We start from the raw sequence: 17,588 nt of genomic DNA, 5'->3' as shown, positions 1-17,588 counted from the left end.
CGGCCCTGAGCGTCCTCACGCGCTGGGCTGCTTCTGTGAGGCAGGTGCAGGTGTGCTGCACGGGGAGGGGACTCGGCGGGGCTCCCGCTTCCGTGGACCTGGGGGCGGCTGGCGAGCAGCCAGGCTGGGAGCCTACACAGAAACGTGCCGCGGCCGCCGCGCGTTCTGCGCTGCTCGGCGGGAGGCGCGGGGACGCGCTGCGCTGCGGGAGCGGGCCGATCCCTTGAGGCCGCTCGGCGCGTTGCCATCACCTGGCAGCGCGCGGGGACGCGTTCTCACGTCAACGCTGAGGCGAATTACCTCGCTCCGCTCGAAATGACGGCCGTGCGGGACGCGGGCAGCCGGTACCTGCGGGGCGGGGCGGGCGGGAGGCGGCGGCGGCGCGCGGAGGTGAGGCCGCGGGCTGTGAGCGAGCCGGGGCGGCCCCTCCGACTCCTCCTCCTCCCCCTCCCCGTCCAGGCACGGGGTTGCGGCGCTCGGAGGGCCGAGCCGCGGGGCGGGACGCGGCGCTTCCGCCTCGAGGGAAGCGGCGATGGACGCGGGCGGCGGGGCGGACCTCGGCGGTGGCGGCGCGGCGCTGGGGAAGAGGAGAGGCACGGCTCGGCCGCGCGGTAAGCCCCGGCCGCAGTCCTACCAGAGCCCCGGCGGGCTGCTCGTCACCGACTTCCCGGTGGAGGACAGGTGCGCCTTCACCCTCGCGCAGCCCGCGGCCACCGTCAGCGCCGCGCCCCGGGGGGGTTCCCCGCGGCTCCCCGCCCGCGTGGGCTCGGTGCCGGCCGGGAAGCTGCGTGCTACGCCGTGCCCCGAGCCGCCTGCCGGGCTGCTGGCGCTGCTCTCCAGCGCGTCCCTCGGCTTCGTCGCCAACGGGGCTTTCCCCGTGCCCGGCGGCCCGCCGCCCCGAGGGGCTCGCGGAGAAGCCGAGCAGAGGCCGGCAGGGCCCGACGGTGTCTCCCGGGCCGCGTCCCCGGAGCGAGGCGTCACCGCCCCGAGCCCGCTCCCCGAGCAGCCTGCCGTCACGCTGAGCACGCACAGCCCTGCGGCGCGCAAGGTGGGCACGCAGCAGATCATCCCTCGCAGCCTGGCGTCCGACAGCAAGGTGACCCACAAGAGTGGCGGGCACGTGGATGCCGGCCGGAGGGTGCTGAAGGCGCGCAGCATGGTGGAGAGCCCCGGCGTGCCGCTGGGCGCTGACGAGGAAGCCGAGGGCGAGCCGGACAGCCCGGGTGTGCTGCGGCGCGGCCTGCGCTCCACCTCCTACCGCCGGGCTGTGGTGAGCGGCATCGACCTCGACGGCTCCGCCAACTTCAAGAAGAAAAACAGAATGTCTCAGCCCATACTGAAGGCCGTTGTTGAAGATAAAGAGAAGTTTTCCAGCCTGGGGAGGACAAAGGTAGTTGCGCTGTGCGGCGGTGCGTTGGTTTGGGTGTTGCAGGTTACACGCCAGCACTACTTGTCATCTCCGCTTTTTCTGTAGATGCTTGTTTATTTCCAGTTTCCTTTTTGCTGCTAAAGCCTCCTTATAGTCACTGGTGAGTCCCGCAAATGGCTTAAAGTGGTGCTTCCAAAGTGGCAGCAGGGCCGCTCAGGGCAGCTCCCAGTGTGCGCTGGCAGCCTGGTGCCACTGGGCTCCCGTGGCCCTGCCGGTTCTGTGTCCCAATCTATTGATGCTTCAGAATCTGCATCCAGAAACCAGTAAACAGGAAAAAAAGAAGCCCACTGGTTTGCTTATGTTCTGACCGCTAGAGTAAATAGACTGATAGAAAGATAAACTTCCACTCTGCTCAGAGACGCTACTTCAAAAGCATTTAAAAAAAATCAAAGCGTGACTTTCAATGGAGCAGAGTGCCCAGTGTTAATTCTTGATAAGCCCTAGGAGCAGTAGATTTCTGTAGAACGTTAATGCATTAAAATTATATTATTAAGCCTTATTACAAATATTTCCTGAATGTCATATTGTTCTGCTCTTGTAGTTCTTTTTTTTAATATGATTTGTTAGTGTTTTTTTAATGCAGTGGTAGATGTCTGCAGCGTTCTGGAGTCGTGCAGTAGATCCGTGCTGATTTGGAGCTGCTAAAGCACTTACCAGCTTTGTGACAGCTTTCCCCAAATCAAAAATTATGGGTTTGGAGGCTTCTGTGAAAATGGGAGAAATGGTGAAGTAGCGACAGGTCAAACAGGGAACTGCTCCTGCGGAGGGGCCCGGCTGGTGCTGTTCTGACAGCGGGCTTGACCAGGAGCAGCAGGGAGCGGTGTTTGTGGCGGGATGCTGTGACACTGCCCTGACTTCACGCGCAGACTTCTTGCTAGTAGCACTTTTCTAAAAGAAAAAACCTGCCTTCGTAGGCCTTACAGTGTGCAGCACCAAAACAGCTGTTCTGTTTCAGAGCTTTGTTTTGATTCTCAGAATTTTTGTTTATGAAACGCTTAATGTGGCTCTCTGCAGAGTGTGGAAGGCTTCGCACAACTCAGGCGGGAGCCTTGTGTCTCCCAGGGAAGCCCTGAGACAGTGAGATGAGTTATGAGCTTACTGAGCTCTTGGGCGTTAATACGCACAATGCTTTTGAAAGCGTAAGAAAAACAAAACATTTGGGACAAATATATATATAAATAGTATGCGAGAGTAGAAAAACGTAGAGCAGCCCTTCGCTTTCTGTGGTGAAACAGTTGTATTCGTGAACACGTGTCTGACAGAAGAGGTTTGTGGATTAGGTCCCACTAAATCGCTGCTTAAGCGTGGAATGAAGTGAAGTTCTTGTTACTGTTGGTTATTTTGCTTTCTTTTAATGTGTTTATATCTCTTTCCTATTAAAATTATTAGAAGAAAACGCTGAAAGGACAAGGGACATTCGATGGGGAAGGTAAGCCTTCTTCTGTATGCTAAGAGGTGCTTAATCACAAGTGAGATGAACCCAAACATCATTTTGCACAGTTCCTTATTACTTGATTACACACTAAGTACCTTGTTTGCCAGTAAATTCACTGTAATATGGAACCATGGTTGTGTCACTAGCCGTACTTTATTGGGTATTTTAAAGAATGTGGAATAATGGGTTACAAACACCTTTTTGTTTGAAGAATTTCCTCCCAACTGAAGCTCCTGTTCTTCTTAAAAGATGAAGTGGTGGATGTGTGCGTTTCAGCCCTCGCAGGCCTGCAGAGGAGGGGTAGGTGAGGCTGTTCTTCCAGCCGGGACTGGCTTCCTGCCCGTCTGTCCCTGCCAGGTGGCAGATGCAGCTCCCATGGGTCAGCCTCGGGGTCAGCACTTGCAATAAATGCCTGAATTATTATTCTGAAAGTTCAAGCTTATTGCAGCTTTTTCCTCCTTTTCGTTTTGAGCAGAATGCTGGTTCCACCGGGGTGAATCCCTTGTCTTTGTAAATCCTTTACTTTTTTTTGCTACTCGGGCTTCAAATTTCAGTGTCAGAGAAAACCTGCCCGCGTATCTGCCCTCTCATGTCACTTGTTAGTTCAGAGCTTTGTCGAGTTTGCTGCTTTTCCCAGTATTCAACACAAAGCACATCTTGCCTGGCAGCAAGTCCGTGGATGTCACAGTGAAACTGCTGTCACACAGCTGGCGCTGCTTCACTCGGCCCTGCTTAATGCCTCCTGAGGACATCTCGGCTGCCGCGTTGCCTTCCCTTCCCTCTTGCTTCTGCCTTCAAAACTTCACACTGTCCTGTTTGCATCTCTCTCTGTTTCCTATTTTCATCTTTTTATGCATTGTCTTCTAATTACTTTCCGTAGATTCTGTAGTGCCTCTCAGAATGCAGTTATTGTAAGCGATTTCCTGTCTTTGGAGTGTACGGATTACATAGACGCATTCCAAGGAACAAGCACAAAAGGCTGAGCCCGCTGTAGTGCCAGGGCTGAGAGGTGGAGCGGATCCGCGGGTGGAGGTGGGAGCTGAGGCGGGCAGGTGTGTGCCCTGTGCTGCAGGGCTGGCTCCTGCTGCCCGGGCACGGCCCTTCTGTGCCAGCCCTCCGAGAGCTCGGGCTAGCGGTGCAGTCTCTCTGTACGTTGCTCAGCTCTTAAAGGTCTCCGTCCTTTTCTGAGTACTTTGGAAATAGCGACCAAGGAGGCTGGGAAAGGGAAAGGGTAAGGGCGTGCTCTTCATTGCCATTGCTGCTTATCGGCGGTGCTGAAACAGTTAAAAAGTATCTTGTTTTAAAATTCATAGGCTTTATTCTTATTCAGGCAACCTTTGAAGTTCCTGTTTGGAATAGTTCTGATTTGAGATTTCTGAAGCCTGGCTCATTTCCTTCTCTTAGTGAAGCGGGAATGCAGTATTTAAAGCTGGTCGAGTAAAAGTGGGAATGGGTATTGGATTTACAATGGCCTTTCTGATGAAAATAGCTAGACCTCCGGATTAGTGACTGCTCTACTGACAGCTTGTTCCGTTTTTAAATTGCTGGCTAATTATGAAACGTCATACAGCAAACCAAGGAAGAAAAAATTGTTTTCTGCTTTTTTCTTGACAAAGGACACATCTGTTCTTTAATTCAGTTAGTGTGGATCTTTTTTGGTAGTGTTACAGTGATCCATTGTTACTGTACTGCACCATTGTCCATCCTAAATAAGATGCAGTCTTTGTCTTTGGGAGTTTGTGAACAGCACATCGGCATTTTCATTTCTTTCATTGTTGAAGTGTTACTTCTGTTTTTATGAAAAGCATCTAAATAACTTCATAGCAATTAATGGCATGTTGTTATTGTTTTATAGAAAACGCTGTATTATATCAGAACTATAAAGAAAAAGCTCTGGACATCGATTCTGATGAAGAGTCGGAGCCCCGAGAGCAGAAATCGGATGAAAAGATTGTTTTTCCCTATAAGCCCCTGAGATCGACGTGGAGCCAGCTATCAGTTGTGAGTACTGAATCGCTGCAAAGCCAGACAAAGGCTGGCTGAGTCGCTCAGAATGTACTGAAGCAAATCTTCTGCTTGCTCCTGAGTTTTCAGCTGAGCTTTGTCATCACGTTTTTTTCCTTTCCACAATATAAAGTTTCTATGGATACTTCTATCAACAAATTTGTAGCTGCTCAGATGCAACTAGTCCAGGTTGTGGGTTTAGATTTTATTTGGGTCTTGAGTAAGGTAACTCCACTAGCTTAAAAAAGCACAAATCATGTTTTGTCAGTCAGTGTCGGTAGGTTTAGAGATTGTGGCTTCAGCCCTGCCTGCAGGTGGTGTTGGCGGTGCAGGTCCTTAGAAAAGCTGAGACTATGGATGGGGATGTTGTGAGTCGGGTACTGGCTGGTAGCCTGGAAGGGTAGGGCCGGCTCCTAACAGTGTGCTGTCCAAGTTGGAGTGGCATGGAGCACACATTAAGTAGCTTTTAATCCCTTCTTACTCTTTTTTTTTTCTTATCTGCTAAACTTCTGTTTTTCATTTCATGAGAACTTGGAAGTCCTGATGAGTTATTGGTCCTTGTTTTACATTGTTAGCATCCCTGCTGATAGGCTGGAAAGTCAGTGATGCCTATAGCTGTCCTAGTATGCATGGTTCTGAGGCCAAGGGCAGAACAAAATGCCGATGTTTCTGTTGTTACTTTTGTCTTTCGATTTTTCTGACTTCTGAGGGGTGATCCATAAAATTAAGTGCTATTTTTGTTTTGTTTTTCTGACTTGTAGAACCTCATCTCTATATATGACACAGGGAAAGATTATTGTCATGCTGCACAATGACGGAGAATATTTGACAACTGGGATCGCTAGCTGTGTTTTCCCTAATAATTATTAATGCTGAGTAAGATTTTTTTCAGTCTGTTTAGATTGTCTTTTTAGAAGAACTGTCTTACAGATGTTGGCCACCTTGTGGTTCAAGGTATTGAAATATGAATACCTCTCTGAGTCATTAATTACAAGGAAGCCAAGACAACGTGGTTTTAAAAAGATCTGCTTTGAATTTTCTTTCAACAAATTGAGTACTTAGAATGTAGTTCATTTTGCTTAATGCTGAAAAAACATTGTTTTAATGAGGACAAATTGGTTTTCTTTTGTCTTCTAGGCAAACTGGCAGTTAAGTGCTCAACAGCTGAGGTATTTCAGAGGGAATACTACTCAGTAATAATGATTGCAGAAGAGCTAATTTGTCTTGAGACCAAAGTAGAATTGTCTCAGTAGGAACCACTGGTGTGTCGTGCTTACAGTTACATAAACCAAACTCGTTCTTCACCATTTCTAACATGGCAAACTTGTTCGGTGTCTTTACTTGATTTACAAGGCTTGAAGTGGGAAGTATATGGGAAGAGGTGTTCTGTGAAAATCAAGTGTGGGAACCTGTGAATCTCACAGCGTCTCTGTTTACAGCTCTCTGGAAGAAGTGTGTGTTGTCATTTTGTATTAAAGAGAGTAAGTGCTGATTTGTAGCAGGACGTCATTTGGGAAATGCTGAAGTATTGGATTTCAACATGCATTAGGAAAGGCAGAGCGTAGTAGGTTTCTGGCACTTGTTGGCAGTGAATGTGCTAGGAGATGGAGAGGGAAGATCACAGAGCAGAGCCGTGGTCTCTGCGGGTGTCTCTTCGGCCACGTGGGCCTGACAGCTGATGCAGTCCTGACCTGCTTTTGGGGGTGAAACCTTCATATATTGAGTTGCTAAAGCCTTTAGGCTGTAATAAAAAGGTGCTTCTATCTTCTTGCACCATATACGTGCATGTGGAAGTAAGAGGGACTTTTCAAAGAGCTTTTGAAGTCCCTGGAGCGGGGTGGTATTTAAATGCAGCTCCTTTCCAACTCCTCTCTTGAGCCCCCTTCCTCTTCGGATTCCCGTGGCACCTGGAGCCAGCTTATCTGCTCTCTGTTCTTTCCAGCCTTCATCTGTTAATTTAAAATTTTAATTGGAGAATAAGCAATATTTCTAAAATATATACCAAAAGTATCTTTAAACATTTTTTTAAGAATTCACAGCAGATCGTATGCACTAGTACTATCTGGTGCGTCACGTGAAGTGTATGAGCTCCCACGAACGCGGCTGTGGTGGGTGACAGCGCCGTGCTGCTGTGTGTGCCAGGACTCGTGGGATCCGTGGGGCGGGAGGGCCCGGCCCGAGGTGGCTCTGCCGGCATGCGCTGCCCAGGAGGAGCCCCACAGACCTCACTGCCCTGGGCCACCGGCGCCCGAGTCTGACCGCGTGTCCCGGTACACCTTAACCTGCAGGGCCTGTCTTTGCAGGTCCTCACCTCTGAGCCTGGAGAACGCGCTGCACATTCGCTTTTCGTCTCTACTGTCAGTGCTGCCCTGATTCCTACGTATATTCCCTTTGTCATCTGTTTGATTCTGAACTTTTTCGACTGCTGTGGGACAAGGGCTGTCGTGATTTTTCTCCCTCGTTCATTAAGCAAGGTGCTTCTCTGAGCCACCCTCACTGTGACCTTGCCATGGCTGCCTTTTCCCTCTGCTGTCAAGCAACAGCTGCCTGTCTCAGGGCTGATCTCTGTGTTAGCTCTCCTTTCAGAATCAGAAGGCTTGTGTTCGCTTTGGTTTATGGTGTAGCCACCATTTCTCAAAGAAATATTTCGTGTGAGGTCTGCGTAGCTATTTCTTTAGAGGAGCTTCCTGTACCTAAGTGCAGAGTTAACCCCTCATTCTCCTCCATTCCTCCTGCTGCTTTCTGGTGGGGTCAGTCACAGCTGAGTTGTGGGCAGGAAGCTGTGCGGTACTGGGGGGCACAGCGGCGGTGGTGGTAGTGATGTACCTCGTAGCTTTCTTGTTACTATCTTCTTAGCCTATATTGAGTCGTCATGGATGGTATAGCATCACAAACGTGGTTTTTAGAGTCTTTAAGCTAAAACATTTTGGGACCGCAAAAATAAGAATGGTATTTTTTTCACAGACCATGCCAGAATTGGTCTCCATATTTGCACCTCTTTCTTTTTGGAAGCTTTGCCACTGATTAATTAGGAGCTTGAGCCGTTCGCTTCTACAGCTGATTTATATGTGCAGTTTGGTATGTGCAAACCCATGTTTGCCAAAATAGCAATCACGAAACCCAGCTTATGGTTTTGGAACGTGAGGTTAGCAGCTGTCACACTGTCCTCGCTGGAAATTTACAGTTACTCTATTAACAGGAAGCATTGTAATCTCTTGGATATCTTCATAGGTATTTCCCGTGTCAGCATATTTTTAGAAAAGCCCTCCATGACATCCAAAAATAGGTCACTTTATTTCCTAGCGAGTGCTTCTGAGCTTTCCAGTTGTTGATGGAGAGGTGCTTCAGTAGAAAGCCACCGAACTGGTTCCTACGTGGTGCTTGAAGTGTGTGCTTATGGTGATGCATTCAGAAGAGCAGTTAATCAAATACACTGGAGTATTTCTGTGTTCTTTGTAACTACAAAATGACAGGCAAGCTGCTGCAAATTAAGTACTATTACGGTGCTGCCATCCTCGCTGGTGAGCCTGCTGCCCGGCTTTGCGGGGGCTGGTGTGCAGGAATACAAGTGAGAGTGATGCATCCTTTAAAATTCCAACGAACAAGTGGAGTCAGAAGAACAGGCTGCTGCTGCTGGTCCATTAGAGCTTTTGGAGAAACCTGGAGGAAAGCGGGAGGATGGAAGTGCACCAGTTGAGTGTCTCAGGAGCAGCCGAAGTCCTGTCTGGATGCAGCTGCTGCTCTGCAGGGCGCAGTGCCTGTGCCCGGCTGCTTGGGGTCCTCTAGGAAGTGCACAGAGCCAGCTCCGCCCTGGGTTGTTTAGTGTTCTGGCGCATGGTTCCAATTGGGAAAGAATGAACTTGAGAAGCATGGTGTGGGGTTTGGTAGCGGAGTGTGTGGCTCCCAGCTGTGCGGCTGCGCCGGGGCCAGCTCCACGTGGCTGGTGTGGCCATGGAACGCAGAGGGAGGAGAAATGTCATCATAGGGCTGCAGATGAGGCACTTACTCAGGTCTTTGCATGTCTCTTTAAGGAAAATATTCCTCCAGAAGAAATTTTGACTAACCAGTACCTGTGTAAAAAGACCTTAAGTTGTGTTTCACAAATTAAGACAGTAATGTGTTTCAGCCCAGCGCAGCAAATGCACCTTGTGATGTTGGGTGTCTCAACTGATGTATGTACATGAGAGGAGAAAAGAATTCTCGTGCGTCGGTGTGTGTGTGTGTGTGTGTGTGTGTGTGTGTGTGTGTGTGGCCCACGGGCACTGCAGGGGCAGCGGTTCAGCTCTGAGCACTTCTGCTGGAGCCCTTCCTGGGAGTGCTGTGTGGTTTTTAATTACTTCTTTTTATTCTTTGGAGAAATCAAATATTATACATTGTCTTTGATATGTTTATTTCTGATGGTTCATTGTTGTCTTTCTCAAGCAGAATTAAATATATATGAATTTTTAGTTCAGTACTTAAACTGTTGTTTCTTAGTGCAGTGTCCTAATAGTTCTGCATATTTGATTTTTGTTTTCTTCAAACCACATTTTTCTACAAAATGTGTTAATGAATTAATTTTTTTTTAGGTGAAAAAGAATGGATTATCAGAAACGATCAGCCAGGAAGAAAGGAAGAGACAAGAGGTACTCTTCTAAAGAAAAATGTTCTTTAATGTTTGATAACCTAGGGCTGCACTGCATGTTTGGTTCAGTGCTCTGTGCTGGTTGTAAGGAGAGGAGCCCAGCACGCTGCTCCCTGCCCGGGGGGAGGCCTGCTCTCTCCCCAGAACAGAGCTGTGATGCTGTGATGCTCCTGCTCCCTGCTGCAGGGCACCTGGTTGGTGCTGCTCGCTTGGAGCAGGGAATGTGTAGCATTAACCCGTGTTCACAGAAGTGGGAGGTAGCACACAAAGAGCAGCTTCTTGCAGCTCTTCAGTTGTAACTCACCTCGTGACCGATTCTGAGCGGGAGCTCTGTGCCCCTGCCGTACCTAATGTGTTTCCTTTTGCACCGAAATAAACCGGGAGCATCCACGCTGTCTGCAATGCAGGAAGCAGCAGCAGTCACTGATGCAGTTATCTTTTCTCTCTGTCCCTTTCTGTCTCTATCCCTCTGTCTCTCTCCTTTTTTGCTCCTTTTGTTCTCTTTATCTGCTTTCCCCTCTCTCCTTACTTACAGGGGCTATGTCAAAAAAGAATGAGAGGTGTTGAAAAGAATAGCCTGACCTAGCCAGCTAATATATCCCTGCAGTTCTTGAGGTATGTCCTTCAACAGAAAAAAATAAAGAACAGTGATATTCTATCTTCTTCTGGTTTGTTTTGGGATGTTTTTTTTGTTGTTGTCTTGTTTTGTTTTTTTTTGGGGGGGAATAGCAGCACTGCAGAATTACCTGCCGTGGTAATTTGCTCCAGATCTTCATTTCACTTCAGGACGTAGCTCAGTGAGCACAGCTGGGTGAGATCTGACTGGGGCTTCCCATCACGCTCGCAGGCGTGTGTGCAGAAAGCCTCAAACCCTGATGCAGCAGTGACTACAGCTGTGGTGTTCATATACAAATACAGAAGTGTCTCTGTGGCTTACGCATGATGTATACCATAGGGCTTTTTGTTTTTAATACTCCTGCATTTCCTTGGCTATCTTCTTTTGCTTTTTTGGGCTAAAGGCTGCGAGCAGTTGAGGCCGTGTGTTGTGCTCTTCTGTCCCCTCCTGCTCGGACGCTCCGAGTCACAGGGCCTTTATTTCAGTCCTCGTGTCCTTCAGGAGCCTGTGGTCTGTATCTCCTGCAGCCATATTTGCATCCCCTCAAAGACAACAAGTTCTTCGGATGTCTTTTAAATACAAAGTCTATGATGTCACCAAAATAGTTTCAGCGTGAGGGTTTTTATTTGAATACTAGAGGCCCATCTTTTCAGAGTGAAACTAAGGAATATTCTTACGATGTAGTTGTGCTGTCAAGTCACGTTATTTCTTTAAAATTGCCTTTTATGAATTATTTTATTATCTCTTCAAATTGCTTTTTAGAGTCTGGTTACATTATTTTTGCCATCTGTATGGGAACTGCTAAGTCATGGCCTGAACCACTGATGGAGCACCTGGAGGAAAGACCCAGTCAGCCCTGGGAGCACAGGTGGAGGCAATTCACTGTGTGACAGGAAGGACTGGAGCCAGGCTCCACCCCTCTTAGGCCTCATTTAAGGGCTGACTGGCCCTGAGGAAGGATCAGGGTGCTGTAGCTGTTACCTCTCTGATGTTGCATCTCTGCCCATGTTCCAGCAGCGGCTGAGGTAGGCAGCAGGACGGAGTGATGCTGCTGAGCAGTGTGTTGGCTGGGCTTCCTTCCTTGTGTGGGCAGTGTCCTTGCAGGCTTTCTGTGAAGCTGATGAATCTTAAAGGCTTGAGCCCAACGTGATAAACCTTCGGTATTTGAGGTAAAAGAGCTGCTTCTGTTGAAGAAGAATTTTTAGAAGGGTAGGAAGCATTTTGAAGGTACAGTGTGGCAACACTGAATCTCAGGTTATCCAAGAGAAATTGTATTTGATCAGAAGCTTACCACGGTAACACCAGCAGAATTGTCTAGACTTAAACTCTTACAGAGTCTTAAGAGAGAATGTCCTCAGGAATTTCTTAGTTTTGTTCTTTCCCAGCGTTGTTTGTCTCAGCTGGAGGCTGGGATTATTCAGCAAGGCTGCCTTCAGTATATGCCAGTAGTCTCTCTTGGTTTTTATCTGGTTGTGGAATAGCAGAGCCTCTCTAGAGCACGTGCATCGGACCACCTAAGTGAACGCCTTCTGTAGACTGTCACTCCTAGACCCTTTCTCCTTCTCTCTTTCTCTCTCTCTCTTTCTGTTTATGGAGTCTTGGTCATCATCCTTTCTAAATACTTGGGTCTGTAGTATTGCATTTAACGCTGGGATCTCTCGTGTCATTTAAGGATGCTTGGAGAAGTTAATTGCAGATAACTAATGAAGTGATACATGCAAGTATGAACACCAGTTTTACTGAGAACAAAATTGTGTTAGCTCTGCTGATAGTATTATCCTGTGTTAGCTTTGCACGGGAGGTCGCACTGGTGACAAATGCAGTTTGGTGAAGCTTGTGACAGAAGTGTTCTTAAAACTTTTTCATGATTTTTTTCCTCAATGCATACGTGTATAAAAACTGTAGTAGACTAACAGCCAATAAAGCCCAGAGAGGTAAAAGATGTCTAAAAGCTGGATAGGTTTCCCTGTCAGAGCTGAAAATGTCCAGCGGAATGAGGATTTCAAAGTCCAGGAGTCCACTGGAGGTTTGCTGTGAGTGCCAGCCAGCGGGGGGAGGTTACGTGGCTGCTAAGAGGCAGTAGGGTGGTAGCACAGAGCGGGCTGGCTGTGGGAGGCGGGGGGGCACTGGAGGCTGCTGCTTGGATCCGATGCCTGGGATCTGGTTGCTGATGGCAGAGGGGACAGGCTGCCATGCTCCTGCCTGCCCGGCCCTGGGCTTGGCCCTGCTGCTCCGCACTGGGTGTTTTAAAAGTGGCCAAGGTGTCAGTGCTGGTACACGTCTAAACCCCGAATTTTGCAAATGTTTTTGCTTTTTGCAGATTCTTGGGTAATCAGAGTTGTTGGCCAAGAATGCTTCTAAGCAAGTATCTTATCAGTTTCTCTTTAAAAAGGCAGCAGCTGAGTCCGGCTGGTGAACAGTTGTGTTACTGATTTTAAGTTTCCAGTCAGACGCAGAAAGGGGCATGTGTTTTTAAATTAAAGACCAACAGAAAAACCTCTTGTAAATATGAATAGGGAGTGATCACCTTTGGTGTTTTTACCTTCAAACACCATTTGCACTTGTGTTTAGAAGTCTTAGTATAGCTTTTTGTCCCAGTGTGAAATGATTAATTTCCAAGGGTAAATGATACAGATCTCGTGGAAATGAAAACTTGTGTTACAGTTTTTAGTTTGCACCCAATCCCTTCTCTTTGCATCCCTTCACAAACAAAAAGGACCCAGCCTCGTCACTAGTAACCCTTCTCTTTCACCGCTCCACTTTGCAGGCCATATTTGAAGTGATATCTTCTGAGCATTCTTACTTGCTGAGCTTGGAGATTCTCATCCGGATGTTTAAAAATTCCCAAGAACTGAGCCTCACAATGACCAAAACAGAGAGCCACCACCTTTTCTCCAATATTACAGATGTTTATGAAGCAAGTAAAAAGTAAGTGTACAAATGCAAAAACTGTTTTTTAATTGTACCTGAGCATGACTGCCTCTAATCAAAATGTCTTTCAAGCAAGTAATGAAACGTAGCATACAAAATACTGTCTTCACTGTTAACGCAAAATGGAGCAACAGCCACAAGGGTGAAGCTTTTGCAGAAAGCTTAGGCCTAAGATGTAAGAATGTGCAGTGAAACGTTGCTCATGTTGTAAAATAGTAATTGAATTAGAATGGGCTTTGGTTCTCTCTGCACCAGAACGTACGTACTCTGCAGTGCTAAGGATTTGCCTTAGTGTAATGCAAAAGCTAAGGTTTTGGTTTTACCAACCACAGATTTCTGCTTTTGTGATACAACCGAGGCCCTGATGATTTGGATTGTATTTTCCTGCTATACCTGGCAGGCAGCTCCTTGGGTAGGAGAGCTTTCATCAGTACTGTTCATGAAACATGGTAGTAGTTGCAGGCTGTGCCTTACCTACGCCTTTTCTCCTGAGAGGCAGCTTGCTCTTGTTTGGAAAAACTGAATCTTTTCTTGCTGGAATTCTCTGTTTTTAAAGTTTAACACCTGTTTACTTTTCTGACTGTACCAGTTTAGCAAGGAGAGCTTGCAGGTGGGCTGAACCAGAGATGTCCAGTTATCATTTCAATGACATAAAACTGAGTTTCTTAGTTGAATCTCAGGTGATTTTTAAAGTGGTAACCATCTCTTCCTAACCTTTCATGCAAGTGTGAAGATGGAAAAAACAAATAGTGGTGAACACGCACATGGATTTGACAGTCTCACCTTGTTCCTGTGTTTGAGCTCATGTTTTGTGGAACAGGCATGGTATTAATTTACCTTAAAAAAACAGTAGAGGCAGAAAGAACATTGTGTATTTCAGTAGGAGGAAGCACCGTTTGCACCTGAACAGTTCCTAAGCTGGATCTTGATACATGGAGCAGTCATATTTAGTTTTACGGTCTATCAAATTAAACGTACTTTGTCCCTATTAAACTGTTAAAAGTTGAGCAAGAGTTTGATACTTGCCCTTAGGAGCTGACTCTTGCCAGTGTTGTCCTAAATGAGTCAAATCTCTGTTTACTTTTGGCTTGGTACTCAATGTGCAGCTCTGCTGCCTGCTGTGTAAGCAGCACGGGCACTTGCCTGGCTGGGTGCAGCGCTGTGCGCCCGTAGCACCTGGCAGCAGAGGCTGCTGCTCACATCCATTCTGCTTTTTGCTTTTTTTTTTTTTAAGATGATTTTTAAATTTCTTCCCTACAAAGTCAGTAATGGGAAAAAAAAATAATGGATGCGGTATGCGAAGAGCCTAGCGAGAAGGAAGTGTTGGCTGGTCTTTGGCATGCAAATGCTGTGAAGCCTGTTTTATTACTGCTGATAGTTACTGTCAGAGTCACTTAATACTGTCTGTACATGCGCTCACAGTGCATTTCAGCGTTATGAATACTTGAAATTCTTCTTCAGAAAGTTGTTTCGTGAGGTTTTGCTTAATTGTAACTTGGTTGTTGCCTTAGTGTGATCGATAGTAGCAGCACCAGAAGTTGAATTACTATTGCCTATGTAACTAAAAAATAGAAATGTGTCTGCTTCTTTTCTGGCACCGTATTTCCAATTTGAAATGAAGCTGAAGGATAAGAAGTTGTTTGATCTCCTGCACTGTAAGCGTGCCTTGCTTTCCTCGTGGAGCACAAAATTTTTGCCACGTTTCTGATGTGGGCAGTGGTTGGGTGAGGGATCTGCCGGGCAGGAATATTTCTGGAATCAGCCTTTTCCACATTTCATCTTTCTTTTAGTCCCTTTTCTTTTGTCCCCTTTTCTCTCTTCTTGTAGAAATCATGTTTTTCTGAATTCCTTTTCACCAAGCCTTCGTTTCCCTTTGTAGAACTTCTCAAGTTTCGTGTTCTAAGCCCTGGTGACATCCTTTCTTGGCTCCCATTTCTCCAAAGCCACTTGTAGATAGGTTGTGCAGAAATTTGAATTGGTGTCTTCTGAAGCTTATGCAGTAATAGGATTTTATTCCATGGAGTATATATGCTAAAGGGTCTAATGTGTTGTGTCAGGTGAAAACCTGAGGTAGGAGCCGTGATGGGCATATATTTCAACATAACTCGGTTGTGTTCAAGCATCTCCCTGTTGCTTGTCTCCTTTTCCCACAGCCAAGGTCTTTTGATAGAAGCGGGCTGTTTTTGGAATCCACAGCCATCGTGGGGAGGAGGGTTGTCTGGCAGCACTGCTGTCAGAAGTGCAGGTTATCCAAGTCCTTATTTTCTAGGGATAGTACTTTTAAAGGCTTCTGCTTGTCTGAAATGTCTTGTAAAAGTAAAGTATCATGAGCCAATTTTTTTTTTTTTTTGCTAGACTTTGCAGAAACATCATCTGTTAGGGGGTAACTGCTGTCTTTTTTAGGTAGCTTAATAGAAATCAAAGGTTAGTGAGCCTGGAGACTTTGCTGCTGCTTTGAATTGGTTCTGTAAGAAGCAGTCCAGCATATCAGTATAGCTAAGCTGTGATTGGTTTTCCTGTTCTCAGTGACTGAGTCTTCAAAACCGTAAAATCAATCCACTTTTGGAAATGTTTAAAGCAGAGGTGGGGACAGCAATAAATTGGGTAGTTCTTCAGGACCCTTCTGGTTAGAGGTCCTCAGAGGAAGTGGGAAGGGAAAAAAATAAGAATGGAAAACCCCACGCTGCCCTAATATTATATTGTTTTTCTTTTTGGTATGGAAAGTGTAATGGCTTTAGAACTTGATTTAGTACTGCTTGGAGTAAAATCAGAATTCATAACCCTTTTTAAACTTAACCCAAAGCATGTTTTGTTTCCTGAGTTACGCAATACTGTTAGACTGTAACAAAATGTTGTGCTTGCTTTCTGTGGCCTCGTTGGCGTAAATAATGCAGGTGGGCTTTGCAAAGCCTCCTCCTCAGTGCCTCTGCACTACCTGCCGCTCTCCATTTCCAAGGTCTTCCCCAGGAGCAAAACTGACATCCTCTTGTTAGAAAAATGTAATGAAATCAGTGCCACAGCAGTGCCACTGGATGTGCTCTGTTTTAAGCTGTCTTCAGTTTTCTCAAAAAGACAAAATAAATGTGAGTGTATGGGTGCAGTTATCAGTGCTTAGGCTTGCTCGGGCAAATGGAAGTGGTATCTTCAGTCAGAGCTGCTTAGCAGTTATATCTAGAGACTTGGACTTGGAACGCGCTTGGTGGAAACTCTGCAGAGCGCCAGGACAGGCCCCTGTGCACGATGAGGCTGTTGTAGCCGAACAGTGCTGCCTTTGTTGGGAGATGAATGCAGACAGTAAAGATGGTTTCTGCTTTTGGGAGGTCACTGGGGTGCTTCTAACAAAGAAGAGTTGGTCCGAACCATGCACGCAGCATACTTGGTGTTTGTTTGTTAAAGCATCTTGTAGGTGGCTTCAGAAAGCCTAACTCCTTCATGGTATATTTGCTATGTATGTAATGTGATCGCTGCTGGCTGACAGGGCACAAAATCACACGAGTTGCATCCAGGGTGAGTGAGAGCTGTTATGCTGAGATGTAACCTGCTGGGCATGCCGTGGCTCAGCTTATTCAGAACTAAAAGCTTGTGTAGGGTGAGAGTGCTGCGCAATCAGTCTCAGCAGTCAGAGCTCCCTCCAGCCTCAATGCGTGGTGCAGAGAGGTCAGGCTCCATGGAAGGGGCTCCGGGGAAAGCGGAGCTGTGGGGAGCGATGAGGGGAACATCTCGAGCAGCAGTTGCTCTGAAGGTCAAACCCACACCTTTACAGCAGAGGAGAGCTTTGGTGTGTTTCTCTCCCTGCCATTAGGGCAGCAAAAGGTTTATGGGTATCCAAAGGATAACATCAGCAGAGAAGGGCACAAACAAAGCACACTAGGACAGATTCAGACTGTTGACTGTGCATGTTGACTTCAGTAGAGAAGGCTGTGTGGGTTGTGAGGTAGCTCAACATCTTATCTGAGTACCTTAATTAAATTCTAATGTGTGAATATGTCCTCGGATCAGGTAAGCTTTTTGTAATCGCTTTTCTGTAAATTAGATTAATGCTTCATCTTTTTCCAATATCCTTAGGTATGGTGTACCTTCATCTTCCTCCATGGCATAACTCGGTCTCAGTCTTCATTGAGGACATGTCTGTAATGGGTCACTTAACAGCCATTAGAAGCACTACTTCTAGAGAATGCAGAGTTTATTACTTAATTTATTTGGGAGCTCGAGGGCAAAAAAAAAAAAAAATAGCCAAGTACAACAGTAATAATTGAAGCTCTGTGAGAAGACCCCTAGTGATTCAGATGAGCTGTAATGAAAGTGAACCATTCCCAAGCTGCAGCTTACCGGCTGGATTTCTGAGCGAGAGCGGTGTAAGGGTCTGTACCATCTTCTGTTCCCACTTGGCCTGACAGTCTCAGTCCTGTACTTCTGGCAGTTGCTGCCGTAGCCAGCTGTGAAGGAAGCTGGTACCACTGGAGCATGGCTCCCAGGTGGCTGAGTGACACAGCAGTGTGCTCGGGGGGCAGCTCTCTGCTCCTGTAAGGAAGGCTGCTCGTACCAGAGG

At 47.1% G+C, this 17,588-nt stretch overlaps 1 protein-coding gene across 1 annotated transcript in view; it reads left to right on the top strand.

The window, feature by feature from the left end:
- ARHGEF26 (Rho guanine nucleotide exchange factor 26) overlaps nucleotides 440-17,588 on the top strand; it is a 30,033-nt gene continuing 12,884 nt past the window's right edge. The window contains exons 1-5 of the mRNA XM_021393826.1: nucleotides 440-1,390; nucleotides 2,819-2,858; nucleotides 4,720-4,865; nucleotides 9,437-9,493; nucleotides 12,876-13,036. Of these exons, the coding sequence (XP_021249501.1) occupies nucleotides 533-1,390; nucleotides 2,819-2,858; nucleotides 4,720-4,865; nucleotides 9,437-9,493; nucleotides 12,876-13,036 (1,262 nt within the window). The 5' untranslated portion in view covers nucleotides 440-532. The remainder of the gene's footprint in view (nucleotides 1,391-2,818; nucleotides 2,859-4,719; nucleotides 4,866-9,436; nucleotides 9,494-12,875; nucleotides 13,037-17,588) is intronic.

The sequence above is a fragment of the Numida meleagris genome, chromosome 4 (assembly GCF_002078875.1).
Source record: "Numida meleagris isolate 19003 breed g44 Domestic line chromosome 4, NumMel1.0, whole genome shotgun sequence".
Taxonomy (NCBI): Eukaryota; Metazoa; Chordata; class Aves; order Galliformes; family Numididae; genus Numida; species Numida meleagris.
Note: the sequence above shows the minus strand (reverse complement) of the source record. Positions and strands in the feature narration are given on the sequence as shown.